At 49.1% G+C, this 12603-nt stretch overlaps 1 protein-coding gene across 1 annotated transcript; it reads right to left on the reverse strand.

The window, feature by feature from the left end:
- Positions 1-3284: 3284 nt before the first annotated feature.
- LOC128807297 (lymphocyte antigen 6E-like) lies at positions 3285-6720 on the reverse strand. The gene is made up of 3 exons (XM_053977573.1): positions 6669-6720; positions 4445-4564; positions 3285-3529 (listed from the first exon to the last, which is right to left on the reverse strand). Exons 1-3 carry the CDS (start codon positions 6718-6720, stop codon positions 3372-3374), a joined length of 330 nt encoding a protein of 109 aa, XP_053833548.1. The 3' UTR covers positions 3285-3371.
- Positions 6721-12603: the final 5883 nt, after the last annotated feature.

Consider the following 12603-nt stretch of genomic DNA (forward strand, 5'->3'; position numbering starts at 1 on the left):
ACACACGTGGATTGACACAGGGATCAATTTCTCCACGGGATTTGGCCGCTGGTGGCTCTGATAGCAGAGATGAAGGGTGCCAGCTGTGCTGGACCCGAAGGAACCACGTCACAACTCCATCCAGCACGTCCCTGAGGTATTTAAACTGATGATTATCCACAGCCAGGCATTTATCATTCCATTTGGAATTGTTGCTCCATCTCAATTCCACGTGATCCTGCCAGCTCCAGCCGCTGAAAGGGCTCTGTGTTTGCTCTGTGCTGCCTCTTTCAGTGCCATGCTCAGGGAATTCTTCCTCCAAGGAGCTTTTTCCATGCCTTGGAAGACAATATCTCCCCCTCCCCTCTGTCCCCATGTGTATCAGGTTGGGTATTCCCTCCCCAAATTCCTGCAATAACGCTGGGATGAGCCTCTGGAGCATCTTCACCCCTGACCAAGTCTTTGGATGGGGTCAGAGAAGCTCAGGGCGGTCTGGAGCGAGGAGAAAAAGTTTTTTACAACCCTTTTTTGTTCAGGATCCTCCAAACACCTTCCCAATCCAAGGGGTGGATATTGCCTTGCACGACGCAGCTCGGGGTAATTTTCTGGGCAGCCTCATCCGTGCGTTAATGACTCCCATCTCTCCATGGTCCCGGCTGGCCCTAATTCCTGGCCAAAATTAGTGGCTGGGAATCACACCCTCCTCTCCTTCCTGCACATCTCAGATGTCTTGGAGAGGAGTAATTGCCGCCAGGGATGATTGGCATTACGGGAGGAGGGATTTCCATATCCTTGAGCTGCAGTGGGAATTATAGGATCACGGAATGGTTTGGGTTGGAAGGGACCTTCAAGATCATCCAGTGCCATCCCCTGCCATGGGAACACCTTCCATGATCCCAGGTTGCTCCAACCCCCATCCAACCTGGCCTTGGACACTTCTAGGGATGGGGCAGCCACAGCTTCCCTGGGAATTCTATTCCAGGGCCTCACTCCCTTCCCAATAAAGATTTTCTTTCCAATATCCCATCTAAATCTCCTCTCTTTTACTTTATCTTTAATGTTGTAAAAAAATAACCCTTTATTCTTCAACATGCCCAGGATGATTTCTTTTCCCTTTCTATTATCTGTGGATACAAGGAGGTTTTTCTGCAGCAAAGGCACAGCAAATAAAGCAAAAAAAAAAAAAAAAAAACAACAAAAAAAGAAAAAAAGAAAAAAAGAAAAAAAAAAAAAAAGCCAGTTTTGCTTTAAAGCAGAAAAAAAAAAAAAAAAAATCCCAACTGTGTTTTCCTGCAGGCTGGGGGAGCCTCTGTCTCCACGACTGCAGGAAGAATAAATCCAACCCCATGAAATATTAATTATTAGAGTCTGTCCAACTGGGATTCCTCAGTGCTTTCAGAGATCGGAAAAATTCTGGCACGCAGGAGAAGAACCACACAAATCCATTTTTTTTGCTTTGTTTTGTTTTTATGAGGAAATATTGTGTGATGAGTAAATTAAGAGTTTTGGGTTGAGGGAAGGGAGGGGGTTTGAATTGCTTTAGGGTGGGAAATAAAAATTCCTGAAGAGGGTTGGGAAGAGATCGTGCTGTAAATAAGAGGAAAAGGTTCCTTCACACGGTACAAGGGGGTGAAGGAAAACAGAAGATGATTAATAAAAGAGAGAGACATCCCTGAGAATTCCCTGTTCTGGAGGATTTGGAAAGAAATCCTCCAACCTGAGCAGCCCCAGGCTCCACTCTGAGGCAGCCCTGCTCAGCACAGCTCAAAGCCCCTTTTGTCCCCGTTGTTTACCAGGCTTGGGTTGGAAGCACAACACAGAGTGTCATCCCTTGGCTGAGGAATGTTTTCCAGATTTGGGAGCTTTGACTCGAGTTAAAGCACTCCCATGATTTTTCCATCACAAAATTCCTCCAGAAAGTGTTGTTTAGGAGAAAGGAGAGGCACTCAGAGCACATCTGGCAATGAAAAACCTCTGTTGTCTTGTCATTGTTTATTTTTCCAGCCTCTTTTTACCCTCGTTTCTCTGCGGCCTCTGGAAACCTCTCTATCAAATATTTGGCCTCTCTGCAATCTCTGTTTTCCCTGTAAACCTCCCCAAGCTTCCTTAGCAGCTCGACCCAAATGCTGCAAATGCTTTTCATGAGGGGCAGCGAAGGAAGAGGCACCAATTTCTTCTCTCTGGTGCCCGGGACCTGAGGGAACAACTGGAGATGTGCCAGGGAAAGTTAGGCTGGATTTTAGGAAAAGGTTCTTCATCCAGAGGTCCTTTGAGCACTGGAACTCCCCAGGGAAGTGGTCCCAGCACCAAGCCTGACAGAGTTCCAGAAGTGCTTGGAAAAAGCTCTCAGGCAGAGGGTGGGATTGTTGGGGTTGTCCTGTGCAGGACCAGGAGTTGGGCTTCGACGATCTTTGCGGATCCCTTCCAACTCAGGATATTCCACGATTACCCTGCTGTTGCTTTGGAGGATGTCTGAGGAAAAGGTGAGAAAATGGATTGCTGGAAGACACAGTTCCAAGCAGTAGGAATTGTGAATCCAGGGAGCTGCTGGCCCTGGGTGAGGTCGTGTGGCTCCAACAACAGCAAGGAAGGGATTCCCAAGGATGCTGGAAGTGGAGGTGGGGACAGATGTGCAGACAAGAGGGGTTGTTATTTTTGCCCAGAAGTTTCCACTCTGTGGCTCCAACTGCACCCAAAATAGGATAAAATTCCAGGAGAAACCCCTCTGGACATGCAGGAAGTGCAGAAGGAGCATCTCCCTCCCAAAGCTGCCAGACAAAGCATGACAAGAGAGACATTGAGGGGCTGGAGTGTGTCCAGAGAAGGGAACGGAGCTGGAGAGGTTCTGGAGCACCAGGACGGGCTGAGGGAGCTGGGAAAGGAGCTCAGCCTGGAGAAAAGGAGGCTCAGGGGAGACCTTCTGGCTCTCCAAAACTCCCTGACAGGAGGGGACAGCCAGGAGTGGCTTGGGCTCTGCTCCCAGGGAACAAGGGACAGGATGAGAGGAAAAGGCCTCAAGTTGCTCCAGGGAAGGTTCAGGTTGGACATCAGGAAGAATTTTTTCACAGAAAGGGTGGTCAGGCATTGGGAGGGGCTCTCCAGGGAGGTGGTGGAGTCCCCATCCCTGGAGGTATCCAAGGAACTCCTGGATGAGGCACTCAGAGCTCTGGTGGAGATGCTGGAGCCGCAGAGCTCAGGGATGAGAAGAAAATCAGAAGGTCGGGAGACACCACAGGACGAGACAATGACCACAATACTTTATCTATTCCTCATGCTTGATGTCCACACCCTCCTGGGGGAATCTGGCCAAGCTCTTCAGTCCTTCAGGGTCCATCTTCTCCCAGCAGCGCCGGGCAGGTGAAGAAGGCCACGGAATGGGACGCCCTGGGACCTCATGGGCGAGCCAGCCGGGGCCCTGGGCACGCACTCAGGTTGCACAGGAAGCTCTGGCAGCAGTAGGAGGTGTAGGTGGCCAGGCCCAGGAGGAAGTTGTGGTGTGGGCAGGTGCTGGAGCACTTCTTGGTGATCCTCTTCCAAAGGGACAAAAAGCCTGGCCCAGAGAAGGGAGAGAGCGGGATTAGCAATGGGATTTGTTGAGTGATCCTTGTGCAGGATGGAGTTGGGTTGATGAGCCCCATTGTACCCCCCTGGCCCCAGAGATCAGCATGAGACCCATCGTGGTCCCACCACAGCCCAGGAATTGTTGGTGACCTCCTACACAAGGAATTCCACATCCATGCTGGGCATCCAGCACTTCCCAGCATGGATCCTCATATTAAGACTTTTTTAGGTGTACAATGACAACGTTCATTCCTGGATTTAAATCACATTTCCAGGCTTCTCTGCTTGAGGGAAATAATTCTGTTTCCCTCTAAATCTGGCTTGGATCAGAAATGGCAGCAGGACCAGGGAAGGGATTTTTCCCCTTTCTTATCACTGGTGAGGCCACACCTCAAACCATGGTATCAGTTTTTGGGCCCTCACAGCAACGAAGAAATTGAGGAGCTGGAGCATGTCCAGAGAAGGGAATGGAGCTGGGGAAGGGTCTGGAGCACCAGGAGTAGCTGAGGGAGATGGGAGGGCTCAGCCTGGAGAAAAGGAAGCTCAGGGGAGACCTTTTCACTCTCTGCAACTCCCTGAGGTGCAGCCAGGTTGGGTTCAGGCTCTGCTCTCAGGGGAACAAGGAATCAAGGTTCAGATTTATTTATTCTTCCTCTGAATGATCCTTCTTCTTCTCTCAATGTCCCCTGATTTTCAAAGCAGGAACAAAACAACAGCTGAAGAGGAAAATCTCCATGTGTGATGGAGAGGAGAATTCCAAACCTTCAGCACGGCCAGGCTGGGTTAGGAAGGGCTCCACCTCCAACTTGTGCTTCCCAGCCACTCCTGAGCCCATCACAAATCCAGCCCAGACCTCACATCCCATTCCTGAGTGCCCACGAGGGGATCCAGAGCCAGCACCTACCGATTCCTACGGAGGCCACGTTGGTGACACAGTACTCGTCCTTGTCCGAGCACTTCTCGGCCTTCAGGCAGCTCCAGTTGCTTTGTTCCCAGTTGCAGGTGTAGCAGTACAGGGCATTTGCTACAGGAAGAGACACAAAGCAGGGAAAAGGGAGATGAAATCATCCTGGCTTGTGATGAGGCCAGGAGGATCAGGGCAGGGATTGTCCCTCTGTGCTGGCCACTGCTGAGGCCACGCCTCAAATCCGGTGTTCAGTTTTGTCCCCTCATGACAAGAAAGACTTTAAGGGGCTGGAGCGTGTCCAGGGAAGGGAACGGAACTGGGGAAGGGTCTGGAGCACCAGGACGGGCTGAGGGAGCTGGGAAAGGGGCTCAGCTTGGGGAAAAGAAGGCTCCAGTGGGATCTTCTGGCTCTGCACAACTCCCTGACAGGAGGGTGCAGCCAGGTGGGATCAGGCTCTGCTCCCAGGGAACAAGAGACAGGACAAGAGGAAAAGGCCTCAAACTACACCAGGGGAAGCTCAGGTTGGACATCAGGAAGAATTTCTTCACAGAAAGGGTGGTCAGGCACTGGAAGGGGCTGACCAGGGAGGTGGTGGAGTCCCTGTCCCCAGAGGTGTCCGAAGAATGCCTGGACATGGCACTCAGCGCTCTGGTGGAGATCAAAGGTTGGACTCGAGGATCTTTGAGGTCTTTTCCAACCTAAATGATTCTGGGATTCTGTGAAATGCCAGCAGCAAAAATCATCCCCTACTTTTCATGGAATCCCAAATATACAAGGTGCAGGTCTGATAAAAGCCATGGAGCTGAAAGACCCAATCCACTCTTCCCATGCCACATCCAGCCTGGCCTTGGACACTTCCAGGGACAGGGCAGCCACAGCTTCTCTGGGAATCCTGTGCCAGGGCCTCACCACCCTCACAGGGAAGAATTTTTTCCATATATCCAACCTAAATTTCCCCTCCTTCAATTTGATAGGCCGAGGGCACCAAGTTTGATGTAATGCTTGGAGCAGGGAAGGATAGGGACTCCTGGAGGAGTTTCCAAAGATGTCCCAAGGCCTGGGGTCACTTTTTCTACTTGCTGGGGACTATTAAACTGCAGCCTAATTAGGCAGAAAGCACTGGCAGATGAAGAGGGTTAATTGGGACCTCCACAGCTTAGAAAAATCAGGCTCCCACGCCTTTGTCTTTGGGTGGAACATCAATGCCCCCAAAAAGAAATCCAGAACCTGGATTAAAGGACAAAGAAGATGAGGAGAAGGATTTTTTACTCTTTGCTGTGAGAATTCAGCCCTAAGACACATGCAGTGAATGCTTAATTTTTACTGCCTGGATAATCCAATGTGGATTAGGCCAGGCTTCATTCTGGCACTGAGGACAATCTCCCTCTCTCCCAGGCCTTGTTAACACTTGGAAATCTGTCAGGATCACTGTTCTGGTGAGTGAACAAAGCTAAATAGCAGAAAGGTATTCCTAGGACACAGTAAGCCAGAAATAACTATTCCAAGGAATTCTTTTTCTGCACCAGACATGTGGCACAATTCCAAGTGCTGGCAAAGCCTGTCCCACTCTCCAAAATGAGGAAAAGGTTTATTCTCTCTGCTCTACAGAGGATATAGGATCATATTCCATAAAGAAGGCTCTGACTTAATTTACCATCTCTCCATGAAATAAAATGCACCATCTATAACACAATTACTATGCAAATACCCAGCACCATTAACCCATTCAGCCCACATCCCAACTTCTCCCTAATTCCCTGACTTTGTACCAAAATCTCTGAAGTCAGCAAGCTGTGGGCTCTCAGAGATGGGTAGAAACAGCTGCACAGGGCCAGATGTTGGAGGTGTGGCCCTCGTGGATGAGGAACACAGAGCATTGTGCCGCCTTCATCAAAATTTAGGAATAACCACAGCCTTGCACCACCCCGACAGGAAAACGCCCTGGAAAGTCTCTCAAAGGCAGACCAGTGGGAACTGCTTGCTTTTTTTCTGTCTTGTTTCCATAAAAATCCATCAGGACAGGGAAATTTCCAGTGAAAAAATAAACTTTCCACACACCCAGACTAAGATTCTAGAAAAAAAAACCCAAAGCAAGCACTGCATCCTTCACCTGCACCATTCCAAGAGCTGAGGAGCTCTCTTCCATGATTTCTCTCCCTGGATATGAGGCATCCCTACCTTTAAAACACTCAGCTATACTTTATCTAGGAGCAAACCTCACCTTGAGCTGCAAATAGGACCAAAGCCAGCACCGCAAGGAGGGAGAACTTCATCCTCTCCCGGTCGTCTCCACAGCCCAGGAAAAAACACCCTCACCTGGGGACAGGATATAAATCTTCCCTGCCTTTGGACGGGGTGATGAGGAAGCCAACGATTTGGAAAGAGTGGGCAGGGATCATGGATTAGATGAGAGGCCAGGAATGCTCGTGGGTTGTTTTCTCACCTCGGCATTGCCTTCAGGCTGGGCTGGTGATTCCAGGGAGCAGTGAAAGCACTCTGGGAATTCACACCATTTATTAGAATTAATCCTTTAATTCATCTCTGGTAAAAGCCAGCAGTGCTGTTGATGTCTGGGTGGGGGTTTTGTTCTGATCATCGCATCTGTGGCCAGGTTACTTCCTTTTCTCCAAGGAAAATGGGAACAAGTGGTATAAATTAATGGAATTGTCTGGGTGGATTAGGCCAAGTCCATTTCCAGGGTTAGACCTGGAGAACTCCCAACGTCTACAGTCAGGGTAAACCAAGCTGGATATTCATGGGGACAGGAAATGCATAACTTGGTTACCTACAAAGTCTTAAATCATAAAATCATCAAATGGTTTGGGTTGGAATGGACTTTAAAGACCATCTCATTCCAACCCCCTGCCGGGGACAGGGACACCTTGCAGGTGCCACCCAACCTGGCTTTAAGCACGTCCAGCAAGGGTTAAAAATATCTTTGTCCCTTTTTCCACGGAGCATCCAATTCAAAGTCCTGCTCAATACCAGTGAGACAAGAACGTTCTCAGCCTTTACAATTTCTTTGCATGGAAGGGGTAGAGCTGGAGCTGATAACTTCATCCCTTCTGGGGCTTCCATCTGACTGCCTGTCCCACTTGTGATTCCAAGGAAAGAGTTATCAGGATGTCTAGTGCTGGACATCAGCAGACACCTCCGTGAATCACCAAGCCACCAGGGAGCAGAGAGGGTGAAGCAGGAGGAGCCCCTTGGAGTGAAGCCACTTGGGCCATCAGGTGTCTGCTTATCCCTTCCTTCTCCACCCTGCAGGAGAAGAGAGCAGAGACTGAGACAGCCTGGGATTTAGGAGATGGAAAAGCAGAAGAGGCAGAGGGTCCAAAAACACGTGGAAGAAAGATGGATGAGGCGAGGGTCAAAATGACTGGGGGTCAACATGATTTTCTTGGCAGGAGCCAAGAGAGATGAGCAAAATTCCCTGAAACAGAGGAGATGCTCATCCAAGACATTCAGAGCATCCAGTGGGATCAATCACTGACCACAGTGATGGCACAGCCAGAGGAAGTTCAGAGACACCAAAACTCACCACATCTTCCTTTTCAGGGAAAAAAAAAAAAAAGCTGGGGTAAATCTTGCAGAGAGCTTTTTTTTTTTGCTCAATTCACAGATATTTTGGAGGTTTCTCACACCACCGACTCTACTGATGTAAAACTGGATCAACAGGATGGGGAAGTCAGCCCTGATAAGCCCAGGAGCACCGGCCATTCCTCTTACATGGATCTACACCTGGGTGTGGAGAGGATAAACCACGTCTCTTGCCCAAGAGATGAAACCGTGCCAGGCTCGGGGACTGTGTGCCCCAGGAATGCCGGAGGGAGGAGGTGTGTCAGTGCTGCCAGGTGTCACAAGGCAGTGACCAAAGAGCAGGACCTGTTCCAGGGAATAAGGATTGGCCAGCCTGATTCATCGTGGCATCAGGGGTGACTCTTTGGGGGAGTCTGGAAGTCAGCCTGGGAAGGTGAGGCTCAGCGTCCTGCAGCAGTGGGAGCACTCTGGAAAAGCTCTGTCCTTTTGTTTTCACCAGTTCTGACTGTTTTTTGAAGAAAAATAAAAGGGTAAATAATTGTGTTACTCTTCAGTATGATTGGGATTGTGGAGTCTCCACCCCTAGAAGTGTTCAAAGACAGGTTGGACAGGGCTTGGAGCAACCTGGGATAGTGGAAATTGTCTCTGCCCATGGCAGGGGGTTGAAACAAGAAGGCCTTTGAGGCCCCTTTTAAGCCAAACCATTCCATGATTAACAACATTTATTCCCTCAGTTCCAAGGACCGATGACACAAATATCTCCTGCCTGACACAGATCCAGAGAGAAATCACCAAGTCCAGGTTTTCAAATCTGCTCCTCACTGACAGCCAGGAGAGGATCTCCAAGGCCATGGGAAGTGGTCCACCACAGCTCTGCTGGCAGGAGTGGCTTGAGGGACAGGTGGGATGATGGACAAAAGTGCACGATGGGTCAATCCCCATTTTGGGGGTTGCCGGTGGCCCACTGAACCAGATTTTTGGGAAGTTACCATCCCGGCCTTGGGGATGTGTGATGCAGGTGTGAGGTGTGGCACTGCCGTGGCTGGCATTTCCTCAGGATGGTGGTGTCACCCTGGATGGCCAACACATGGAAGCAGCATGACTGGAGCATGGAAGGCTTGGCTGGGTCAGGGCAAAGACCTGGAAAAAAGTGTCCCAGTATCCACAGGCTACAGCTGTGGCAGTAAATTCAGCTTTTCCAGGGCCATCTCCAGCACAGAGGCCAAGAGGCAGATATCAGTCTCTTGGGAATAATCCTTCCTTTGTGCCACCTCCTCTGTTTTATTCCAGATATTCCACAGAGTAATGATGGTTGATGCATCCTAGAACCTTGCCAGGGAATGTGCCAACAATTAAACCAATTAATTAAATGTTGTGGATGTTCCAGACCAGGGATGTTCCTAGCAACTGTTTATTTCCCTAGCTTAGGGTTCATCCTTGGAGATTAGGCCTTTGCAAGCATTTAAATCACATCCTTCAGGATGAGAACTTGATCCTGGACTTTACTCTTGGCTCTGGAACACCGCACTACACGCCTGTGCTGGAGCCATGGAAATGTGGCTTTGTTTGCCTGACCTCTGGAATGTTCTGGCTGTTGAATTCTCCTGGATGTAGAACAGAGATTGGAAGTCAAGGAGGAGGGATCTGCTCATTTTTTGGGAGCCTTATACCGGGTTCTTCTCAAAAATGGCCTCGGAAAAGTATCCACATAGGAAACCCAGACATGAGGAAAGACAGAAACATCATGGGACCTTTTCCTGTTATATGTCCTGAAGTTTTTACCCACTCACCTCCTCTGTGGTCAGAGTGTGACACACCTGTCTCATCCCTTCTCAGGTGGCACCTCAAGAGATTCCCAGATAATTCCATCTATCCCTCTGTTTTGCCTTTCCCCACCCAGTCCTAGCATATCAGAGGTCGCAGGATGGAATTGATTCTCAGCTCCAGGGATATTCCAGCCCTAAATAAAACCCACTGAAGAAATTGCAGAGTCTTGCTCTCCCCATGCTTCCTTTTTTTTTTTTTTTTTTTTTTTTTTTTTTTTTTTTTTTTTTTTTTTTTTCTGTGGAGTTTTTGAGGGAGGAAGAGGCCAAATTTGGCACCACTTTTTGCCAGGAATGACAGCACTTTGAAGGACACGTGGCCCAGGGAGAAGAGGAACTGTGTGTGTTGAGCACCTCCTGGACGAGTGAGAGCTCCAGCTCTTCCCTTCCTTGACCCAACAACAATGAAAAGTCATTTTCCCTCCCTCTTTTTTTCCCATCCCTTCTCCACAGGGGATTTCTCTGTGCTGATCCTGCAAGGCTCATTCTTTCCATCCTGCCTGGTTGTGACCTCGTCAAAATCAGGACACCAAGGCGAGCTGTCACCACCATGCCCCCGACACAGACTTGGCCTCACCTCAGACCCTCACAGGTGCTCAGATTCCAGGGAAACCGGGAGGAGCTCAGAGTTCATCCCACACAGGCTTGAGTCCTTTGCACGTCAAATCATGGAAGGACTTGATCCTTGTGGCTGCTCCTGCCAATCCCCCACACCTTCCCCATTCCCGGATGTCTATTTCCATGGGGAAGAGACACTCAGGATCAGGAACCAAGCACAGGTAGCCCAGGGCTGGGGTACACCAAGGTGTTGAAATCCTGAGAATTTGCCCTTTGGCTTCCTCTCTTCCAGGCAGGGAAATGGTGCCCCAGGGCCACCCCAAATCCCTGGTTATGGATATTACCTGATTTTATGGTGCCTCTGGGGCTGCTGTATTGCCCAAATCCCAGCTGGATCTGGATTAGGTCACAAAAAGGATTACACCTGTAACTGGGGACATTACAGCCCTTCGAGCTTCCCTGGGGCTGGAACCACTGTAGAAGAGCTGTCATGGAATCTACACCATGGAATATCCATGCACAATTCCAAGGGCTGCCGAACAGCTGTCCACACTTTTTAATTGCTAATGTGTTCCTCAGCGTGGCTTTCACCTGACCAAGCAGGACCAGCCCTGAAAATCTCATATCCAAAATCCCAGACCTTCTTTGGAGAGGACACAGGAACGATATCACTGGAGCTGTAAATCCATTATTTTTCAAGACTTTTTTCCCATAAACCTTCTGCAATTTCCATCTGTCTGAGACACGCAGAGAGCTGGGGCTGTGCTGATCTGGATTGGATCTTCCTCCTACTCACTTCCAATTTGTTTTATTCCCTGTGTAATTCCATGAACAACCTGTTCCCAACCACCAGCCCTGCTATGAGTCAGCTCTCCATTAAAAGAGAATAAACAATAAACATCTTGGAAATGTTTGGGGTTTTTTTTTAATGGTAAATGTAGAGGGAACGTTTATATGAAATACTGGGAAAAAGTTCTTCCCTGTGAGGATGGTGAGGCCCTGGCACAGGTTTTCCACATAAGTTGGAATCCCTGGAAGTGTCCAAGGCCAGGTTGGATGGGGCTTGGAGCAGCTATGGATAGTGGAAGGTGCCCCCACTCACAGAGGAAAGAACAAGATGAGCTTTAAGGTCTTTTCCAACCCAAACCATTCCAACATTCTGAGGAATCAGGATGGGACAAGAAGCTTCCAAAGGCACTTCAAGTTTGTAGGCCAGTTTTTTTTGGGAGCTGTGACAGCAAGAAGGAGAAGGAAAACCAACCTCCAGCCCAGCTCTTAATATAACCCTCTCTATTGACTTCCTAAGTATCCCAGGATGGGGATTCCTGGACTTCCGTGGTGCTGCATCCAGCCAGGAGAAACCACTCTGTGAGGACCAGGACTCCAGTTTTGATTGTCCAGTTGGGGTCAATCCCGGAGCCTTGGGAAGGGCTTGTTCCCACTGTGGCCATGTGGATTTCGCTCCTGCGACTCCATAGAATATCCAAAAGTGGAAATGCATCTCATGGATCATCCAAGTGCTGCCTACTCCAGGAAAGCAAAGACTAATCCTATGCAGAACAACAGGGGGAAATGTGGATGGAGGCTTTTCCATGAATGTTAATTCCTGTTTTGAAGGCAACTCGTAGAATCATGGAATGGTTTATGTTGGAAGGGACTTTGATGATCATCTCAATCCAGCCCCCTGCCATGGACAAGGACACCTTCCACTATCCCAGGTTACTCAGATCCTCATCCAGCCTGGCCTTGAACACTTCCAGGGATGGGGCAGGCACAGCTTCTCTGGGCAACTTGTGCCAGGGCCTCACCCCATCCAACCATTCCATACCTGCCCTTCTCTCCCATCCCACATTTCCCCTCCTCCAGATCTCCAAGACAGAATTTCCCTATTCTGTGTCCTTGAAGCAGAGGCACCAAATCCTTCATCTTGTGCTGAATTATGGCTTGGTGCTGCTATTTATACAAATCCACAGCTGCTCCATACAAAGCTAAACAAAAGCAGAGCTAATTAGCCAGAACCACTTGGTCAATTAGGAAAATTGCTCTTCCCACTCAGCCAAGATTAAAAAGAAAAAAAAAAAAAAAGCCACAGGCAGGTCAAGACAAACTCAGTCTGAGCAAATCTAAGAAGCCTCAATCCAGAGATTTTATAAACTCAAAGCTGGTGGCACAGTAGTAAAATCATGGAATGGGTTGTGTTGGAAGGGGTTTTAAAGATCATCCAGTTTCACCCCT

Source organism: Vidua macroura, chromosome 1, assembly GCF_024509145.1.
Source record: "Vidua macroura isolate BioBank_ID:100142 chromosome 1, ASM2450914v1, whole genome shotgun sequence".
Taxonomy (NCBI): domain Eukaryota; kingdom Metazoa; phylum Chordata; class Aves; order Passeriformes; family Viduidae; genus Vidua; species Vidua macroura.

Excerpts from the sequence above, each read along its gene's own strand:
- LOC128807297 (XM_053977573.1), bottom strand. The coding sequence starts at position 6,720 with ATGAAGTTCTCCCTCCTTGCGGTGCTGGCTTTGGTCCTATTTGCAGCT. Across the intron at positions 4,565-6,668 it reads GGTCCTATTTGCAGCTCAAG|CAAATGCCCTGTACTGCTAC; the intron begins GTGAGGTTTGCT and ends CTCTTCCTGTAG. Across the intron at positions 3,530-4,444 it reads CGTGGCCTCCGTAGGAATCG|GCTTTTTGTCCCTTTGGAAG; the intron begins GTAGGTGCTGGC and ends TCTCTGGGCCAG.